This window comes from Cebidichthys violaceus, unplaced genomic scaffold (assembly GCF_023349555.1).
Source record: "Cebidichthys violaceus isolate CVI_PGR_0920_01 unplaced genomic scaffold, fCebVio1.0.p SCAF_314, whole genome shotgun sequence".
Lineage (NCBI taxonomy): Eukaryota > Metazoa > Chordata > Actinopteri > Perciformes > Stichaeidae > Cebidichthys > Cebidichthys violaceus.
The window spans coordinates 1-19,615 of record NW_027176500.1 but is presented as its reverse complement, the minus strand read 5'-3'; the positions used below and the strand labels follow the sequence as shown (position 1 = coordinate 19,615).

Genomic DNA, 19,615 nt, shown 5'->3' with positions numbered 1-19,615 from the left:
TCCCCTACATTCCTTTACACTACAGGTGCGGTGATCAGTCAGCACAGAGAATGGCTGTGAGTAATGATTCATAAAGCAAGGGCGTCCACTTTGTGTCACTTATCTGTCATAATTCTTTCCTTGAAAATCGTACAAATTCTGTACTTGTAAGTCTTTACATCAGCAATCACTGATTTATTTTGTCACTGTTGGATTTGATATGGTGAGCTTGTTGGCAACTGTAACTGTAATCACAGTTACATTGCGATTGCTCGGTGCTTTGATAGATTTATTCATTTTTATTGAAGTAGACAAGATCTGTACATAAAGAATGTCAAAAGCATACAGAGGCTATTGTACATTAAGGTTTGTATTAATATGATCAAACAATACAGCAGTGGTGTACTGAGTGCACTGTTCTAGTTGCTGATTAGTTGATCGTTTTCCAGTTGATAGTTTGATTTGTTTCGATAGAATGCAAAGAGCAGCTACAGGTAGTGATTAAGCAACAGGAAGGTGTTTATGTGAATGCTTGTCCTCAGCGATCAGAGGTGTTTCTATGTTCTATCTTACACGGTGAGTTTAACAGAGCTCAGAGAGAACAGCTGCATTGTAATGTTGCGTAGATCCGATGTTAATCCAGATATAACTGCCCTCTGGGTGCGACACCTGTGTATTTCCATTGACCTCCAGAGCAATAAAGCCATTCACAAAACGATGAGCGTGAAATGACGTCAATACTTTATGATGAGCAGAATGCACATATCAAATACGTGTTCTTTTACAATAACAATTTATAGCAACAGTAATCTGATTGATTGTTGGTTGTGATGAAAATCTTCACAACCACAGTTTTCACATTCTAATGGAAAAGTTAAATTCAGTTACAATAATCCCGTACTGGACTTTAGTGGGACCAAGACCGTCTTCAGGATTCCAACCAATAGCATCATCTGTCCATTTTTACTATCATATCTTGGCAGATTATTGTGGTCTGGCCCACAAAAAAAAATATGTTTTTATTTGAAACTGAAATGTTGCTGATTGATGCATTCATGTTTTGTATTATTACTGTTGTTGCATAATACATTTTCTGCTTTTGGCGCAGTAAAGTCTCCAATTATCCTTTTTTCTTATTTTACATCAACAGCTAAATAACGGTATGTTATTGTAATAAATAAAGGTTATACGTCATCAGCCCCTTACAGTACAGTAGCTTTTATTTCATGGCTCTGTAACTTTATAATTCCAATAACTTTACCAGAGAGAATGCCTTTGTATGTAATTTGGTATCAATTATAAGGAAAGTGTATCTAAATAGTACAGTCCCAGTAAAGTAGTTCATTGCTTTTTAACCACTTTTGACATTTTTTTTAATATATATATTTCTGTGCTGTGAATGTAGGACTGCATTGAAGTATTGCTACTCTTACTTTAGTAAAGTATCTGAATACTTCCACCATTAACATTTGTATTAACTTACGTATTGTAACATACGGAGACCGAATGCTATGAAAATGGTAAAACATTCAACAATATCTAAACTGTCCATCTTGCTGACCTTTAATACGTATGAGGAAATAATGAACGTTGTATCATCAGACCAGAGAGCAGCCTGACAGAATGATGTTTGAAGATGTTTCTATAGGTTTCTGTTTCCCAAGAAAGTCAACGACACGCCGCTCTGCGCTGTCGGATCGGCACTAAGCGGTTTAGGGCCCCCGAGATAAAAGCTCCATAACACAAATGTTGACAGCAGTAGAACAAACAATTGCACCGGTACACTCCCTCCCGACTCTGCACGCCATCTTCGCCCCATTTTTTATTGTGTTAACACACTTTAAGTGTCAAGGCCAAGCCATTCCTTCATCTGGGAGGAGTGCTTGTTTCCCTGTGGTGTGTTGATGAGTTATCAAATAAATACTGATTAACAGATGGGAAAACCTTCAATCAAAAGCAGAGTGAGCTTTCCATGCACAGAGAGACAGTGAGCTCTTGCCAGTTGCCATAAACAAATCGTATATTCTTATCTTTATGTCTATCTAAATCAGAAATGTGGTTACAACAACCTCTTTACAACACCTTTTGTGTTTCAGTCTCAGCGGTTCTTTCCGAGTCGTTCTCTAAATAAAGCTTTATTTTATGTATAGTATATAGTGAAAATACAAGTCATTATAACGTAATATATATATAGACTCAGGTATTGTTTCTCCACTAGTTTGAAAAGCTGTATAAATGACATCCGTCCCAGGGCGCAACACTGACTTTTTAAAGTGGTTGCCACGCCGGCGACCAGACTTCAGCTTTTGGTTGCCATTTCTAGTCGGCGTACATTTTGAGCGGTTGAGATACTGTGCAGTTACACGTCAGCTTGATCATGAAAATGTAACACAGAACAATAAAAGCTTTATTACAGTATCTAAACTCCACACTTGTAAATAGCAGTCGTGCTGATGTCATGATCTTCACAGATCCCTCACGAATGAATCCAGCAGGTTCCCCTCTGTGCTGGTTCCCACCACATTGGCCCTTCAGCATTGAAGTCTTGGATTGTGGGTCCCTCAGGCGAAACCAACATCAGCTCGTCAGCTGAAGAGACAGAGTCGGACGTTTTGCTGTCCCTAGTTTCTCTAAAGTTATAAGTGATTGCCGAACTGAACTGAAGACAACCAAAGGCCAAGAATTTGTAGCCGGGTTTCTCAAAATGGTTTCAAGTCGAGCCCTGAATCCTACTCTACAGTGGCACACACATTAAATATTGTCTAAGTAACAAGGTAGATTATGATTTTGCAGTGAAAAGTTTTTCCTTTGGGCATGGACAGTACACACACAAAAAAAAGAAAAGGCTCCTTTTCCCCTCTTTAGGAAAAGTAATGACAGTGACATTTAGTCCTGGACTCCTTCGTAGAAGGGTGCATTTGTTTGATTCTTTTTTTATATTTTAGGCATGTTAAGTCATACTAAAGATATTTAAATCAAGAGCTCTGTGATCAGCAGGAAAACAGAAGTATTCAGCTTTGATACCCGGCCTCCAGTCAGAGATTAGCTCCTCTCCTCTCTTCTGAACGGCTTTTGTCGCCATCTGCTGCCGTCGCAGTGCAAGTCTCCAGGTGAGCCCTAAACCCAGACACCCTTTTTGTTTGAATTTGATCTTTTTTTTAATAAAGATTGTGACAAAAAGGTTACAGACTAGTAATCAATGTCATTTTATAGTGGCTTTGGTCTCACAACTAAACTACGGCTCATGTTTACATGCTTTAATGTTCAAAATAACACTTCATATTTCTCAAACTGTCTGATTACACCTGTATTCATCCTCTGTCTGAAACGCTCCGTTTTAGCGTCTGTCTCTTTAAGACCCGTCCTGAAAAAGCCCAGTCTGGAATCTCACTTTCTACAAAAATAAAAGGACCTTTAACAAAATAAGCCAAACTTCTCAATGCATCAGTGTTTAATGTTGTCTTAATAAAAGTAGCTGAACAGGAACTTTAACAAAATAAAACTGAAATAAATCTGAACGAGTAACTTCCAGACATTGCCAAGTTTCAATACTCTAACCTGAGAGACAAACGATGACTAAACATAAATATAATGTACAATCATAGAACGTGGACATAACTAAAGAATGGCGCACATTTGTTTCTTTATATATTTTGGGCTATTTGCGCATCAACAGTTTCAGTGGCACCATAAAAGGGTTGAGGGCGGGGCAGAGTCCCATCTCATCCGAGTCCCCCGATTGGTTAGTGCTCCCTGACGATTGGCTCTCAGCTTCATCGGGCTGCAGTTCCTTCACTCCACTGGCCGTGACATCACTGCCGTCAGCTGACCGAGCGGCTCTCGGCTGACCGTTTGTTCTTTTGTCGTCTCGAGCACGCAGTCCATCCTTCAGCTCTTTAAACAATTCTCCCGCCATCTTGGAGTCAGCGGTGGTTGAGAGAAATTGGTACACCTGAAGACAACGCAAAGTACAAAAATGAACAAACTTGTACGAATACTTGTGCAAGTTCGGTACGCACCGGGTCTGCGCTGGTACACGCTGTACTTAAAGGGCGTCTCCGTTTAAAATCGGCACGTAAATACAGGTACTTGGTCTGAGAAAAAGTGGTATCGATGAGCAACCAGTGTAGTTTGGATATGTGAAGAGGGGATGTATGTATACTCCTGTTATGAGAGGTAAAATGACTGTTTTTGGTCAATGGAGTCCGGTGGCTGAGAAGAAACCGATAGGCGAGTTAAAGCTGCTGTGGACGGGAGCAGCAGGAAAAGATATTCTAAACACCCCCCAAAAAAAATCATTAGTTTAAGTGTACGCAATATTTAAGTTTCACTTTACCGCCAGACAGAACTTAATGTCTGGGAGCTGAAGCTGTTATATTGCTCTCTTCACAACCACAAAGCATTTTGACTTTGAAATAAGTACTTCCGCCAAAATGTTAATGTTCAGATTTGAATATATAAAGAATACAACTTTTTTTTTTATTTTTTAAATGGACTCACCCTTTAACTCACATGCTGGTACCAGCTCCTGTTGATCACGTTGGACTCAACAATTCCTATACAGGCTTTACTGTGAACTGGACTTTGGGCCTTGCCAGGTGTATGTGTGTAGATATATATATATATATATATATATATATATATTTTTTTTAAAATACATTTAATCTAATCAGGTCTGATAGCGTCATGTTGCATTTCCGCAGGTCTCAGGTCTGTAGAACTCAATGAACTGTAGCGACCTGTAAGGTCTTCTTTGCAAACCACAGCGTTTTGGTTCCATGTCATTTAAAGGCGACACAGAGAGTAGGGCGGACGTGTGTAATGTCAGTATCAATGCATTTAAAAAAAAGTTATGGATTAAAAGTTGCCCCACATGAGGGTCGACAGGATGGAGCAGAGAGCGAACACGGGTCTGACGAGACGGGTCTGACACTGGGACCGGCTACTGGTCCCAGTGTCTCTCTGCTCCGCACCGTCACAACACGCTATCCTCTGCACTCACTTCACTGCAGCAAGCGTTAGTGTGCGGCGAGGCGTACCTGGATCAGATGTTGGCGCAGTTTGTTGCAGTTCAGCAGGGGGAGCTCCTCTGGCAGAGACATCAACAGGTCCAACATTATGGCACTCTCTGGAGGACGATATTAGGAAAAGTGGTTCACTTCAATGCAGCAGTAGGGAAACGTTTGCAACGCTAACAACGACAAAAAGCAAGTACGGACACATGGATGTTGCTGTATGTGTGATGGGGGCTGGGATTGTATTGTCGGGGACCAAATTGATTCCGTTTAGTGAAAGAAGATAAGAAGATCTCTGACTCACCCATGGGGGTGAGATGACAGTCATCATTCGGCTGGTGGATGTTGCTCAGGTAGCGATAGATCCTCTCGAAGTCCACTACGCTCTTGACGCCGAACATCCTGGGACTGTCTTTTGTGGCGTACTTGCTGGTGCGACCAAACTTGGCGTGGAACGTCGCGGCGGGGTTGGAGAGCGGGGGCTTTGGGGGGGCGGAAGAGGCGGCGGAGGATGGCGCGGAGCTGGGGACCGGAGTTTGACCGGTGGCAGAGGAGGAGAGGGGCGCGTGAGGACCGGATGAAGTGGACTTCGATGTAGAGCTGGTGGACATGGTGGTGGGGCTCTGCGCTGAGGGCTGCTGGGTAGTTTGGATTAGAGAGCTGCCAACGCTCTGAGTCTTTACCACTGCTACAGAGCCAGGACCAGGTGAGACTGGTCCTGTAACTGGGGTCGCAGTCTGTGAGGCGGGTTGTGGAGATGAAGCTGCTGCACCCGGTTGGCAGGAGGTGGCAGCAGACTGAGAGGTGGGGGTGCTAGCAGGGGAGGTTCCAGCTGTGGTAGGAAGCTGTTGCTGGGGTGGAGGGACATTGCTGTTTAGCACTCCAACCACTTGGGCTGGTGCTGCGAGTCTTCTGGCTGGGCCCATGGCTGGTCCTGGAGTCTTGTGAACCAGGACAGGACGAGCTGTGTTGGTGCCAGGATGCTCAACTAAGAGGGAGGAAATCTTACGTTGTAAAAAGGTGGAACATCATTTATCACAGTGATGTGCACGAGGTCAGAGGCCATGTTTAAAGTGACAGCTCCTGCTGGAAAGTCAAACAACCACAACTACACACAAAACAACCACAAAGACACAAAACAACTACAAAGACACTCAAAACAACCACAAAGACATGCACACAACAACAAAGACACACAAAATAACTACAAAGAGACTCAAAACAACCACAAAGACACGCAAACAACCACAAAGACACACAAAACAACTAAATACAGACAAAAAAAACAACCACAAAGACACACAAAACAACTACAAAGAGACTCAAAACAACCACAAAGACACGCAAACAACCACAAAGACACACAAAACAACTAAATACAGACAAAAAAAAAAACCACAAAGACACACAAAACAACTACAAAGAGACTCAAAACAACCACAAAGACACGCAAACAACCACAAAGACACACAAAACAACTAAATACAGACAAAAAAAACAACCACAAGGACACACAAAACAACTACAAAGAGACTCAAAACTACCACAAAGACACGCAATACAACCACAAAGAGACATAAACAACCAGTAAGGATGCAAAATAACTACAAAGACACACAACACAACTACAGGGGCTCAAAACATGCAGACAAAAAAACAACTACAAAGAGATGCAAATTGTACATCCATATATATTGATCAGCAATATTTGAATACATTTGATAATACAGAGTAACTGGAGGTCCGTACCGTTGACTGGCAACCGAGGCATTGGCCTCAGAGGGACGGTGCGACCAACAGGCCTGTCTGTGGGTGGTCTGTGGACCTGAGGGGGGTCACAGTTCCTTAGGGTGCAAGGCTCTGTGGACGACACTATCAGCATCTGAGAAACACAGGGAGAGGAGGACGATGGTGGGAGGATCAGAGCAACATGAGCCAAACATGATGGGTTTTCTTTTTTTATATTTAAGACATTCAGTGTTATTCAAAGTTGTATCACTCCACTGACATTATGTACAAGAACAACAATGAGAAACTTAATCAGACCGAACCCAACATGAGGTACTTATACCTCGGCTTGGACTGCAGTACCTGAGAGAAAGCAGCGGAAATGGGTTCCTCGAGTGTTCCAGCAATAGAGGAGGCCATGTGTGTCCACAGCTCGATGGGCTTTCTGACCTTCTCCTCCTCCAGTCTCTTCTTCTTCATCTTGCAGCTCACCAGTGAGATCACTCTGTTCTTCAAATATTCCACCACACACTGGATCTAAAGGACGGGGGGGGCAGTCTTTACCCACAAACACGAAGCTACCCAAAAACTGAGATAAAGTGTTGGTAAATCGATGAGTTGCGTACCTCTGAAATGGACCGAGTGGGCACGTGTTTTCTCAGGTAAGCGTAGTCGATGCCTCCGTTCCCTTGAGTGAACCTGCAGAATATCTTCAGGGCTTTCAGGAGGTTCCTCTGCTCGGGTCGCTGCCAGTGACCGGTCACTTTACGCGGAGGCCGCATCGGTTCGGGATTCAGGTTGCGAGTTGGTTTAGTTCGTTTACGAGGAGGCGGCTTCATGTCGACTCACGTGGCAGATCCAAACCCGACAACAACAACAACACCACCAGGCTGAAAGAGTCACGAGGTAAACTCGTAGTTCATCTCGTGCAGCTCGGATAGTTGTGTCTGTGTCTCTCGAGATACAAACTTCTATTTGAACGTCAACCTGAATTTAAAACGTGTGTCTTCTCGCAGACTGAGACCACCACGGCATCAACCCGTCTGCCTGCGTTCATCCAACGTCAACAATACGTCTTCCGATGCGATATTTTCAGAGTAAAAGCGTTACCTCTCTAGCTACGGATTCGATAAGAAAAACGAAGAAAAAAAAATGTGTACAAAAAAATAAAGCAGCAGGTGTCCAAATATATATTTTAAATTCCCACTTTATAGTTTTGTTAATGGCTTGTTACGTGTTCTCAAACAATGTATTAAATAATACATGCATAACTTCAATATCTCTCCTTAAACTCATCAACCTACAGCATTTAACACCGTAAACGTTTTAGAGGCTCCCCGATTTCTGGGTGGTTCTCCCAATACAGAGCATGTAATCAACACACACACCTTGGATCATTTCCCCTTTTTTTAGTATAACGTGCAAAATAAGCTGAAGTAACTTGGTGTGGTACTTTGTCATTTTAATTTGAAGGCAACGGGTCTAACTACTTCCGGGTTGCCCTATTGAGCAACAGGGGAACTGTTGGCCCTAATCTATTTCTTGCAGGTATTGTTTATAGGCCGTGCGCGTTCCCCTACAAGTTTCATTACACTACGGTCGTGGACGATTAACGTTAGCGAAGCCAACAGCTGACTATGCGAGATGGCGGGATATGCATCCTGAAGTGAGCACTGCCTGCCAGACAAAGGACAGAAACGCCAAATAACCACAGTTCTATGGCTGGATGCTAATTGAATTTGAATGGCTATCAAAAGCGGATTGACACTGTTGTATTCTCTGAGAAAGTAAGAACTACTACTACTAGTAGTAGTAGTAGTTTTTAAATGTACAAAAATGTAAACACCCCACTTTGGCAGCGGTGGGATTCGAACCCACGCCTCCGAGGAGACTGGAGCCTTAATCCAGCGCCTTAGACCGCTCGGCCACGCTACCGGTGTAAGAGAATTACAGCAAATTAAGTTTATAAAGGCTGATATAAAGTGACATAGATGTTTACATAGATTTGTAAACGTCTTACAAATCTATGGTCTAGGTATAGCTGAACACGTGCAACACTCTTCTAGCTTGTTGAACCGTCTGTCTAACTCATTTGAAACAATGAAATGAAAAACACTTTATGGCTAATACATGCAAGGAGAAGAAAATGAATGAAGACTAAATAAAAGTTTAGGACTGGTTTGCTGGAGTGCATACTTGCCCAAATATAATAAAGAGCAGAATAAGGCAAACACACCATTTAATTCAGTTATTGCACTTTTGTTTTTAGCTTTGTAAACTAGATTTGGGCCAAGTGGAAATAATTGACACGACTTATTAAGAGCATGTGTAAATGCTAAGTCACATGATCAGGTGTCATTATCCAGACCATAGATCACATGTTAATACCAAGGGGAGATGTAGTTGCCAGCAGCTTACTGCATGTTGCTTATTAGTATGTAAATGTGTTGTAAGTGTTCTAATGAGCATGCTGCTTCCTGCTTTCTATTGACAAATTACATCCTCATGAATATGTTTTGATCAGTGTGCATGAACGTGCATGTTGTACACATGTCTTATGTGTGCACTTTTGTGTGTGTGTATGTGTGTGTGTGTGTGTGTGTGTGTTTGGGTGCTCTGCAGTGGCTGCATGATGATGTTGGTGGATGAGTCACCCAGTCTTCACCACGTGACATCATGAATCACCGCACCTCTCCATGGGCAGAGCTGTAACCATCAACCCGCTCCACTCCTCCCTTATCTCATCTCTCTCTCTCTCTCTCTCTCTCTCTCTCTCTCTCTCTCTCTCTCTCTCTCTCTCTCTCCCTCCTCTTTATTCTCACCAGCAGCCGTTTCATTTGGATTTTCATTTCAGTGCAGCCTTGTGTCTGGGCCTGACTACTGCATGTCCCATCTCATTCCTGTCTGTCTTTTATTCCTGTGCATTCCTGTCACACACACCACCCAGTCAGTTCACGCACCCGTCCATGTTGTTCTGAGGTTGAATTACTGAACCTCACTTGACAGCCTGTGGAAGTCCTCTCTATAGTTTCAGTGGTTCTCAAACACACCCACTGTGTGGGTGTTAGCACATCCCCGCAGCCCACAATCCCCACCTCCTGCTCTAACCTCTAATCACCCTGCTGAACACCCCCACCCCGGAGCAGCACGACGTATCAAAGCAAGTCGAATCCTGTCTTCTGCTCCCTCCCACCTTTAATTACTGTCTGTGCTGTAATCGGCCCAAGGGGCTACACGGGGGATTATCATTCTTAACCCTAGATGTGTTCATGATTTATTCATAAGGAGGAGAATGTAGTTTTCAGAATGCGCTGGATTGTCGTTGAGGCAGTTGTTGGCCTCATTCTGGTGACGGTGACATTGACAGTTGATCTTTTAACTAATGTGCCCAGCCTCCACGCCAACACAATGGAACTGAATGGAATTTAGTCTGTGCTCCACAGCTTTGACAAATTACTTCATCTCTATGTTTTAACAGTATGCGACCCAAGCTCGCTCATTTGTGATTGGTCAATACTACAGGGACTACAAACACGTTTCTCATGATGATTCATAATGTCTCTCTCTTTCATTCTTACTTCAAAAGCCATCCATCCATCCATCCATCCATTCATCCATCCTTCCATCTTTCCATCCTTCCATCCTTCCATCCATTCATCCATCCATCCACCCACCCACCCAACTACCCATCCATCCACATAACCATCCATCCATCCACCCACCCACCCAACTACCCATCCATCCACATAACCATCCATCCATCCATCCATCCACCCAACTACCCATCCATCCATCCATCCATCCATCCACCCACCCAACTACCCATCTATCCATCCATCCATCCACCCACCCAACTACCCATCCATCCATCCATCCATCCACCCACCCAACTACTCATCTACCCAGCCATACATCCGTACAGCCATCAGTTTGATCAATCTACACTAACTGCCTACAGGACTGTCATAGATGTCACAGTCCAGTATAACTATCTCACAGTACCTGGATGTTTCATTCGCTCGGTTGTTCATATGAATGAAATATGAATATGTAAATATGAACGCCTGAGCGACTGGAATATCCCCGTTCTTGACTATCGAGGACCTTTGCTGTCTCCTTTCACATCAAAATGATCTCTGACCACAGTGAAGCACATTTGTAATAAAAATAGTTTGACTTTATTGTTTCTTCATGTATAGCAAAAGTAGTCATTGACATGCGCATATTTACATCCAGCAAACGCATGTTTATTACGATGGTTACAACAAGGTACATCTAGAAAGACCATGGACAACACTCGCCGCATACATGACTCAAACAATGATTTTAAGGTACACCGACGTCATTGTTTCTGTCATCTTTAGAGTTTTTTTATACTTTTTTAATTGATGCTTTTACGTCTTCAAAGAAGCAATTTTTAGATGCAAGTATACATAAACGTGCAGACACTGTACCCTCGCCTCTGGTCTGTCGCTTCATATCTCAGCCTCTTTTTTTCTACCCTTCTCTTTCTCAATATGGGACTTCCTTCTTGAAAAAAACAACAAACCATTAAAAATTACAAAAAGCTTTGTTTTTATTTCCATCAGTTCACTCTCATTTCTTTTGGACTAATGTCCTCATGTTGACATTCTTCTTTCAGTTTGAGATTGTCGATGCCATGATTCTGTTGTGGCTTGACAACAAAGACGTTGAGATTTGCTCATCCCTTAGCAACAGATGGCCACAAAGGTCAACAATACAGACAAACCAAAGAGCAACATCTGCTCTCGTTCCCAGTGACGCATTTGAAAAAGAGGTAAAGGGGGAGAAAAAGGAAGTATTTATTGATTACTGATTATCAGTAGCCATTTAAGTAAAGAAAGGAACTCTCAGCAGTACAATCCTTCTTTTTTTTGCACGTTAAAAAACTTTTTTTACAATCATATTTATAACACTGCCATCCAATCCAAGCAATGAAAAATCCCATCATCATGTTTATTTTTTAAATTGTGACTTAAACCTGAATATGAGCGAACTGATCCCATCTCCAGTGGAATCAGTTCCAGAGAATCATTTCATTATCCCGTCTGCTTCCATTACAAAAGATTTCTGCCTTGATCTCGTGGATAATATCAAGTGGTACAAAAGAAAACATGAAGCGCAATGTTCGGGATGTCACAGTGAATATGTAAGGCAGCCAGTTTCAGCTCAGAATTTGGAAAAAAGTTCCCATCTACAAATGTATAAAATGGGTGATCGATGGTTGTGCAACATTTAGAACAAAAGAAAAACAATCATAGACTTTGAGTCGTTAGGTTGAGTGTTAATGTTTTTGTTATCTTATCAGGGTCAAAAATCTACTTGCCCGAATTCAATTTTTACTTGCCCCTATACAAATTGTTTTATTAATTAGCGGTTATCAAATAACAACAAAGTTGCTAGATTTACTGGCCCATCGTGGCATTTTATTGGCCCTGGGCAAGCTGGCAATCTTTATGTTTTAGCTCTAAAGAAAAATATATGTTGAATAATAAAATCGCATTCAATGGACTTCATTGAGCTTTGGAATTTAGGGGCATTTTGGGGCTCTACGACGAAACCATTCAGGGTATCTTTAAAGGGTAAGGCTGGTGATTTTCTAGATTAGGAATATAAACTGAGTGCTACAGATGGGGTAAGAAGGTATGGAACACATTTAGTGATATAGAACAACACCAGCCGTACCTGTTAAAATGCACGCGTTTAGTAAAAGAGCAGTATGTGCCTCCACAACTGCATCCTCCTCTGGAGGCGTCAAAAGAATGCCATATAGAGTTTGGTCAGGGTTTGGCACCATAGCAACAAGGTAATTGAAGTTATGCAAAGGGTGAGTCATCCCAGCCATTATAGTGTTGTTAGTGTGGCTTCCACAGCCCTTTGTATGAAATATGCTTTTTGGAGCGTTAAATTTCATGATGAAGCGCTTTGGTGGGTGATGTGTGAGTATACATAAGGAGAAGGTGCTGTTCTGCTGAAATCTTTTTGCTGCATCTTCATACAAATACCACAAAAAATGATACATTTGCATAAAAATGTATTCATTTTTAAAAAATGAGATAGCAAATGGCTCCGGAAAGAGGCCATTCCCAGAATATGCATGGTTTGTATGTCATCTCTAAGAGATGAAAGGTGTGTCTGTTGTGCACTATATGGACAGAAGGTGGTCATTTCAGAAAAAATATGTTTATGTAATATTGTTCAAATTTCCCTGCCTGAGATAATCACACACATATTATCTTTGTGTTTAGACCGTAGAACTCCATCAGCCTCCAAACGCTTCCCAGCATTCATTGCTGCTTACGATCTGACTCTGAAAAATACTTCTTTTTTTTTAAAGGTACAGGTAACAACATATTCAAGCGTCCTCCTTTGTTGGCATTGTAAAATGTCCAAATGGAGAATGTTGTCATGCCGGGAGTTTGGATGAGAAGTTCTAGCATGATACAAATCTCTGCCGCGGCATGCTTTCCAATGGACCACGTACGTCCTGTGTCCCCTCCCACAAGCAGGAGGAGTGGAGATGTGTATCTTCCATCTCCTTTTCCTGTCAAAGTGACATTTCATCCAGACTAGCTCTGGGAAAAAAAAGTCCTCCTTAATGTCCTTGGCCAAAGCAAAACACCAAATAGGAGAAATTAACTTGTTACATAATAAAACAAAACCAAACACCAGCAAAATAAGATCATAAAGAAATACTTTTCTGCCCATCTCTCATCTTTCTTCATACTCTCGCTTCCTCATCCCACTTTCAGTCCAACAGTGGCCTCTTCATGAGTATCTGCTGTATGTATTTCTCCAGATCGTCACGATTGCTGCTCTCTGGCTGCTTTCCAGCCACGTGATAATCTTCATTTCTCGTTGCTGCGGGATCCGCCGGGACTGAGTAATAATATTTCTGCTGAGGCGGGATCACAGGCATTCGGAGAGGGGAGCGAGGTTTGGGGATGGGTACCGGCTGATACCGGTAGGTGGTGTAGTAAGGCCTCTGCTGGAGGACTGCGGGGGGTGTTCTCAGTCGGGGTTGGACCCAGCCGTGGAAACGGCGTTTGGGTGGGAAAGAGTAGGTGTCGTCCACAGAATTCCCAAGGAAGTTGTTGAGGGTGAGAGCGGGTTTGGGGACGTAGTAACGGGGTTTGGGTCTGGGGGGAGGAGAGAAATAGATGGGGTAGTAGTCTGGGTACTGCTTCCTCTGGTAGTAGGACGGGTATGTGTAGGGGTACAAAGGGTAGCCAGTCCAAACTGACTTGGGTGATTTGAGCCAGAGGTCCTGTTTGATTGACAGAGGCTTCTGAGGTTTGGGCCAACGATTCTGATTGGCCAACAGAGGCTTGGCAGGTTTGCTCCAGAGATCCTGCGACTTGGTCGGCGATTTCTCCTGTAACCATGTTTTGAGGAGATTGACAGCTGGGGAGGGTTGCTTGGAGACGGGAAAGCTATTTTGACTGGTTGGAATCTGTGATGCTGAGAAACCATTGGATGACGAGAACGGGGAAGATAGCGAAGTTGGAGGTCGTTGCCAATGAGACGCCATCTCGGGCGGCACGTCTTTCTTCTTCTTCTTTTCCACATCGCTGATAATGTCCACCACGTCGTCGGCAGGGAGGTGGAGCTTGTTGGAGATCTCGATCAGCTTGTCGATGGTCTGGGGATCGATATCGTCCTCCTCCGTCACCTCCTGTTCCTCATCGGATCTCTTGTCCTCCGCGGCGTTGGACAGGGAAGAGCTGTACTTCTTGTTCCCGTTGTTCTGTTTGACCATGTAGCGCAGCAGCATGTCCGAGGCGATGTCGGCCAGTTTCTCCTCCTCCATCTTGGCTTTCTGTGCCTCGGCCGCCTGCCTCCTCATCTCCTCCTGCTCTGCTTTGGCCTGAGCCTCCTCCTCCTCGGGACTCAACACCTCCTCGTCTTCCTCTTCCTCCTCATCCTGTGGTTCATCCTCTTCCATCACCTCTTCCTTTGCGGGTTGGGGCGACTGTTCCGCATTACCGCCAGCGTAATTGTTGTCCTCGAAGTCGTCCATGAAATTGCCCCCCCTGAACGTTGGGAAGTTCAGGCCTTTCTGCGTCTCCTCCTGCCATTTCAGTTTCTTCTTAGACATGGCGAGGTCGTTGCCTTTGTTGCTTGGTATGATGTCGTTGTAGCTGCTGTAACCTCTGCTCTCTCTCTGGTTTTGCTCTGAATCTCCCTCCCTCTTAGTGGCCGTATTCAAACGAGGAAACTCCTTCATCATGGTCTCCAGGTTCTTTAGCTCCTCGGGGCTGAGCTGCTCCTCCTCCTCAATGCTGCCTTGTTCAGGGCTGTTTGGCCCCTGCTGGGGGGCAGCACCCTGCCCGTTCTCCCCTCTTTCATCCAGACTAGCGGGCTGCCGCTCTGCTTGGACCTGGACCATCTGACTTGTGGTGCGACTGGTCACCTTTTCTGTCATCTTCTCCTCTTCTTCTCGAGCTTTCTGCCTCTCCTCTTCCTCCTCTCTTTCCCGCTTCTTCTGCTGCGCGGCCATCAGCAGCTCCAACTCCTGTCGTCCATCTCGGTCTCTGTCTGCCCCCTCCATCGTTCTCACTTCTCTGCCTGCTTCTTCTTCTTTAACATCCCCCATCTCAGCCTTCATTTCTCCTTCCATTTCATTGCGCTCCTCTCCCTCCCGTCTTTGCTCTACTCGTGAGTGATTCAGTGCCCCCAGTAAAACCGCCGCTAGTGTTTTGGGATCCACATCTTTAAAGAGCTCCTCCTCTTCCTCTGCATCTTCTTTCTGCATCGATCGTGTCTCCTCGTCCCTTCCACGAGGAGCATCTCTGTATGGGTTATCGACATCTCGAGGGGTGTTGATCGGCTTGGAGGTGGACAGATGGAGGAAGGAAGCCCCTGTCAGGAGGACTAGGAGGGTAAGGGCACTTGAGGCATCGTGGTACCCAATCATGATCACTCAGAAGAGGGCCCGCTGTGAGCAGCGAGGGGGATCAGAAATGCCTGGAGGACAGAGACAAGCACAGAGACACATCTTCAGTTTCAATGACTCTCAATAAAACAAATCTTGCCCTGTAGCACAAAGTCATAGCACCAAATTATTGAAAAGTCACCGTTATTAGATGATTTTGAACCTCGAGATTCTATACTGTGTCCTCAGTGAAGCAAGGTGGAAAGTAAGGGTGTATAGGTCAGGGTGGTTAATGAGCAGATAGCTAATATTCAAACATTATGTACCCCTTCACGCCATGAGGTATTTTTCTAAAATAGCAAAATGAATTTGAGTTCCCTCTGGTAAACAGTTACGCAGTGTATATGTCTACAGCTTTTATTGTGAAAGGTAAGAACGAAAGGAGTGGATCGGGTCTGCGCTGCCTTTGTCAAGGTTGAAAGGAGTAATAAAGTTTGCCAGCTTGGTTTCGGACTACTGAGTCTCTGTGTTGTTGTAGCCTACATTGAATTTTGCATATATCTGTTCCGCACAACCGATTGGTTGATGCCTTTTATTTAGGGTCCAAAAGCTCAGAAAAACGACCATGCTGCGGAAAAAAAATGCTGCTGCTTTTTGCTCACGTAATATTTGCCTTTTTGTGGTAAAGTACTGATGACAAAAACAACAGTTCGAAAAAATATATTGACGTGCAAATTAATTGCATGAAAAAAACGCTCCAAGTCTCAAACTTATGGTGCCATCAAGCAAAAAACAGTCTGGAGCTGCTGCATAGACAATGAATAGGAAACTGATTATTTTTTCATTTCAATTATTAGAAAATGTATTTTTTTTTGCACAAATGAGCTTTATTCTATTTTAGTGTTCTCGGTTGTAAAATGGAGAATGTAGCCGTATACTAAGAACATTCCTCTGGATGCTTACAGTGACATCTAGATTGTCTGTGGAGCAGCTCCACTCTTCATTCTTGATGACATCACAGTTTTGAGTTTTAGGATTTGAGTTGTTCATGTTTACATGTATTCTTACTAGGACAATATGAATAACATTTATGGATTTTGAAAATGGGCGTAGTTCCCCTTTAAGTTTTTTTTTTTTTAAAACCACAGTTCAGCCAATGAAGAGCCAACTCTTGAAGGGACATGAAAGCACGCATAGGTATGTGGCTCTCCAGGAGCGGGACCACTGCACCACATGCAACACATTTTGCTGATAGAGTAACATCATTGAATTCAGCTCAGCATCAAGGAGGGGCGGGAACAACCGGCTCTAATTTTGCGTGGACCACCGCCGTGCTGCATGGCACCACGCCACACTGTTTGCTGCAAATAATTTAAGGACACTGCAAAAAAAATTAAAATAATAATAATAATAATAATTATATATATATATATATATATAAATATATATATATATATATATACACACGACTTCAACAATTAGTTTATATATATCTACCAGTGTTTGATTCTGTTGTAGATATGATTCAAGACACCCTCAAAAATGTCGGAAACAAGTTCATTTGTGATTGGAATAAATCTGCCATTTCAAGAGCCAATACCAGACCAACTGACTGGGCACGTTCTGCAGTGGAGGTGGCTGGATTGCAGCGGATGCGTGATGCGTGATGTGCAAACACGCAGCGAATGATCGACTGGCTCCGTCTCATCCTCCGCACATACAAAGCAAGCTGATGCATTGAAGCAAACAGATTGCAGGAGGTTTAGGCTCCATGGCCTGAGCGGGTCACACCACACTTGATACCAACAAAGCGGATTAATAATCCGCCTCTGAGACCCAAGAATCAAGAGCACAAAAAAAACCCTGTGAGCATGAAGCCACCTCCAGACTTCTGGCAACATGAGTAACCTGCCACCAACCTACACACTGTAAAGCTCCAAAAAAACAAGCAGCAATCACGGACCTCAGTGTTATGCAGACATTTTAGACACGACAAAGGGCTGCCATTCACTATCATCACCTTTGTCCTTTATTTCTTTTTAAACCGTCACCTTGATGCACACAAAGCAGCTTCGTTCTACTTCATTTTCAATCTGGTTATTTTTGGCAAAGCGAGTCATGGTGATGGTGGCTGGAAATGACGATAATTGAGATGGTGGTGATGATGATGATGATGATGATGATGGTGAGGAGGAGGAGGCAGAAAAAGGAGGGGGGGGGGGGGGGGGGGGGGGGGGGGGGGCAACACAGCCACCTCTGTGTTGACCATAAACAAAGGAATATGGAAAGTCCAAGTGGCAATACATTCAGCTCCCACACAATGCAAGCCTCCAATTCAAAAAGTGCTCTTATGTCTGTGAACTGAAAAAAAAATATGTGTTACTGGATCAATTAATATATTATGTGTCACGTGACAAACGGGGATTTTAATGTTTTCTGACGCAATTAACAGACAACTTCAACCCAACAAACAGCAAAAACCACTCATTTCAATTTTTTTTTTACAATTTTCTTTTGGACTGATCTGCACTCGGCGCAGTGAAAACATAACACTTTTTCTTTTTTTAAACAAGATTATAATATATAAAATGTAATAATAATTCTCAGTTTGGATTATCAGAAAGCCAACCCAACACATTTCCCTTGTTTTTTCCAGAAGAAAAAGTAAAGTAATGCCGGATAAGTTGCCACTTACTTGCAGTTCAGTCGGAGCAGCGGGGGATTCCAGCTCCTCGTCACGTCACACACTCAAAGCTGCAAGAAGTCCCCGCTGTCATGCACACCGTGCATGCACCGTGCTGCTGCTGTTGTTGTTGTTGTTTTTGTGCGAGTTGGCTGTCTAACGTTAAGAGTCGTCACTGTTGCTGTTGCTGTCACCTTCCTGCGCGACTTCTCTCCCGGGAATCCGCTCTTTCTTCTGATTTCAGGACCACGGACAGCGGCTCCGGTGCTCTTATACCTCCCGTCCTCCCCGGCCCACGTGATTCGTGCGTCAAGCGGTCCCCATTGACGTCACCAGACTGGGTTTCATTCATAAGATTTTTTTTGGAACCCCCCCCCCCCTCTCCTCCCCTCTTTGATCGAACCAATTAGCTGCAGTGCTCGCGCTGCTGAATGAACAGAAGCTGCTGAATGAATTCGCAGTTTATGGCTCTCCGTCTCTCCGCATGCAGGGCCGGACCCCGCCTCTCCGGGGACCTGGCACGTGCGTGATTCCAAGCAACATGTCAACAATAAGCTGAGTGATGTAAATTCATGCAAATTTGGGGGAAAAAATATGCACGTATAGGAATGCTTTTCGTTAAATATTATCGCTTAATAATTGATTGTTTTCCTTCATGTTGGGGCTTCACGATGACACTCACATGCATGAGACGAGCAGTGGTCTCCAATCAAGGGTCCGAGGACCCAAAGAGGGTCCTTTGGGGAGTTCAAGGGGGATTTCAGATGACGTCTTATCTCTCCGTTTCATCCCTTTATCCTTGTTTCTTATTCTATATTCCTCCCTTTTCCATACAAGTCTATTCTACTGTTTATTCATTGTATCACTACTGCACACCAGCCCACCACAATTAAAAACCTATTACTACATCTTATTTCATATATATTCTATTTTATTCCCATATGTTTTAACTTCTGCACTATTATTTCTTATGTTTTTATTTGACTGATGTTTCTGGGAGCCTCACGACAGGAAGTCCAGCACTGCTCCGCTGCACAGGACAGACGAAGAGCATGAACTCCTGCTGCTTTCTCTTCCACGACAATACGCATGTAGTACATGGACAGTGCATGCATACGGAGTGCAACAAAGTTAAGATGTGATTATTTAAATCATGTTGTCAAACATTCTGTGCAGTTGCAGTTGCGGCTGCAGCATCACCTGCTGGTCAACACCTGCGCTCTGAATCAGGATCTCATGCAGTCACCATTGAGCCTCGTCCTACCGAGGACACTACCGGCTATACTTGTTTAATAATAACATAAAAACTCAAAC

The 19,615-nt window shown here is 43.6% G+C and overlaps 2 protein-coding genes and 1 non-coding gene across 3 annotated transcripts; all 3 read right to left on the bottom strand.

Annotated features, from left to right (window-relative positions):
• Positions 1-3,009: 3,009 nt before the first annotated feature.
• Positions 3,010-7,769, bottom strand: snapc2 (small nuclear RNA activating complex, polypeptide 2). The gene is made up of 6 exons (XM_068724741.1): positions 7,349-7,769; positions 7,086-7,259; positions 6,744-6,876; positions 5,299-5,982; positions 5,019-5,107; positions 3,010-3,931 (listed from the first exon to the last, which is right to left on the bottom strand). The coding sequence occupies exons 1-6, from the start codon at positions 7,559-7,561 to the stop codon at positions 3,638-3,640; spliced, it is 1,587 nt and encodes a 528-aa protein (XP_068580842.1). The 5' UTR covers positions 7,562-7,769; the 3' UTR covers positions 3,010-3,637.
• An 806-nt stretch (positions 7,770-8,575) lies between these two features.
• Positions 8,576-8,657, bottom strand: trnal-aag (transfer RNA leucine (anticodon AAG)). Its single transcript has one exon. It is a non-coding gene; the product is annotated as a tRNA-Leu (tRNA).
• Positions 8,658-11,521: 2,864 nt separating this feature from the next.
• On the bottom strand, positions 11,522-18,549 carry vgf (VGF nerve growth factor inducible). Its single transcript, XM_068724740.1, has 2 exons — positions 18,314-18,549; positions 11,522-15,710 (listed from the first exon to the last, which is right to left on the bottom strand). The coding sequence occupies exon 2, from the start codon at positions 15,658-15,660 to the stop codon at positions 13,492-13,494; it is 2,169 nt and encodes a 722-aa protein (XP_068580841.1). The 5' UTR covers positions 15,661-15,710; positions 18,314-18,549; the 3' UTR covers positions 11,522-13,491.
• Positions 18,550-19,615: the final 1,066 nt, after the last annotated feature.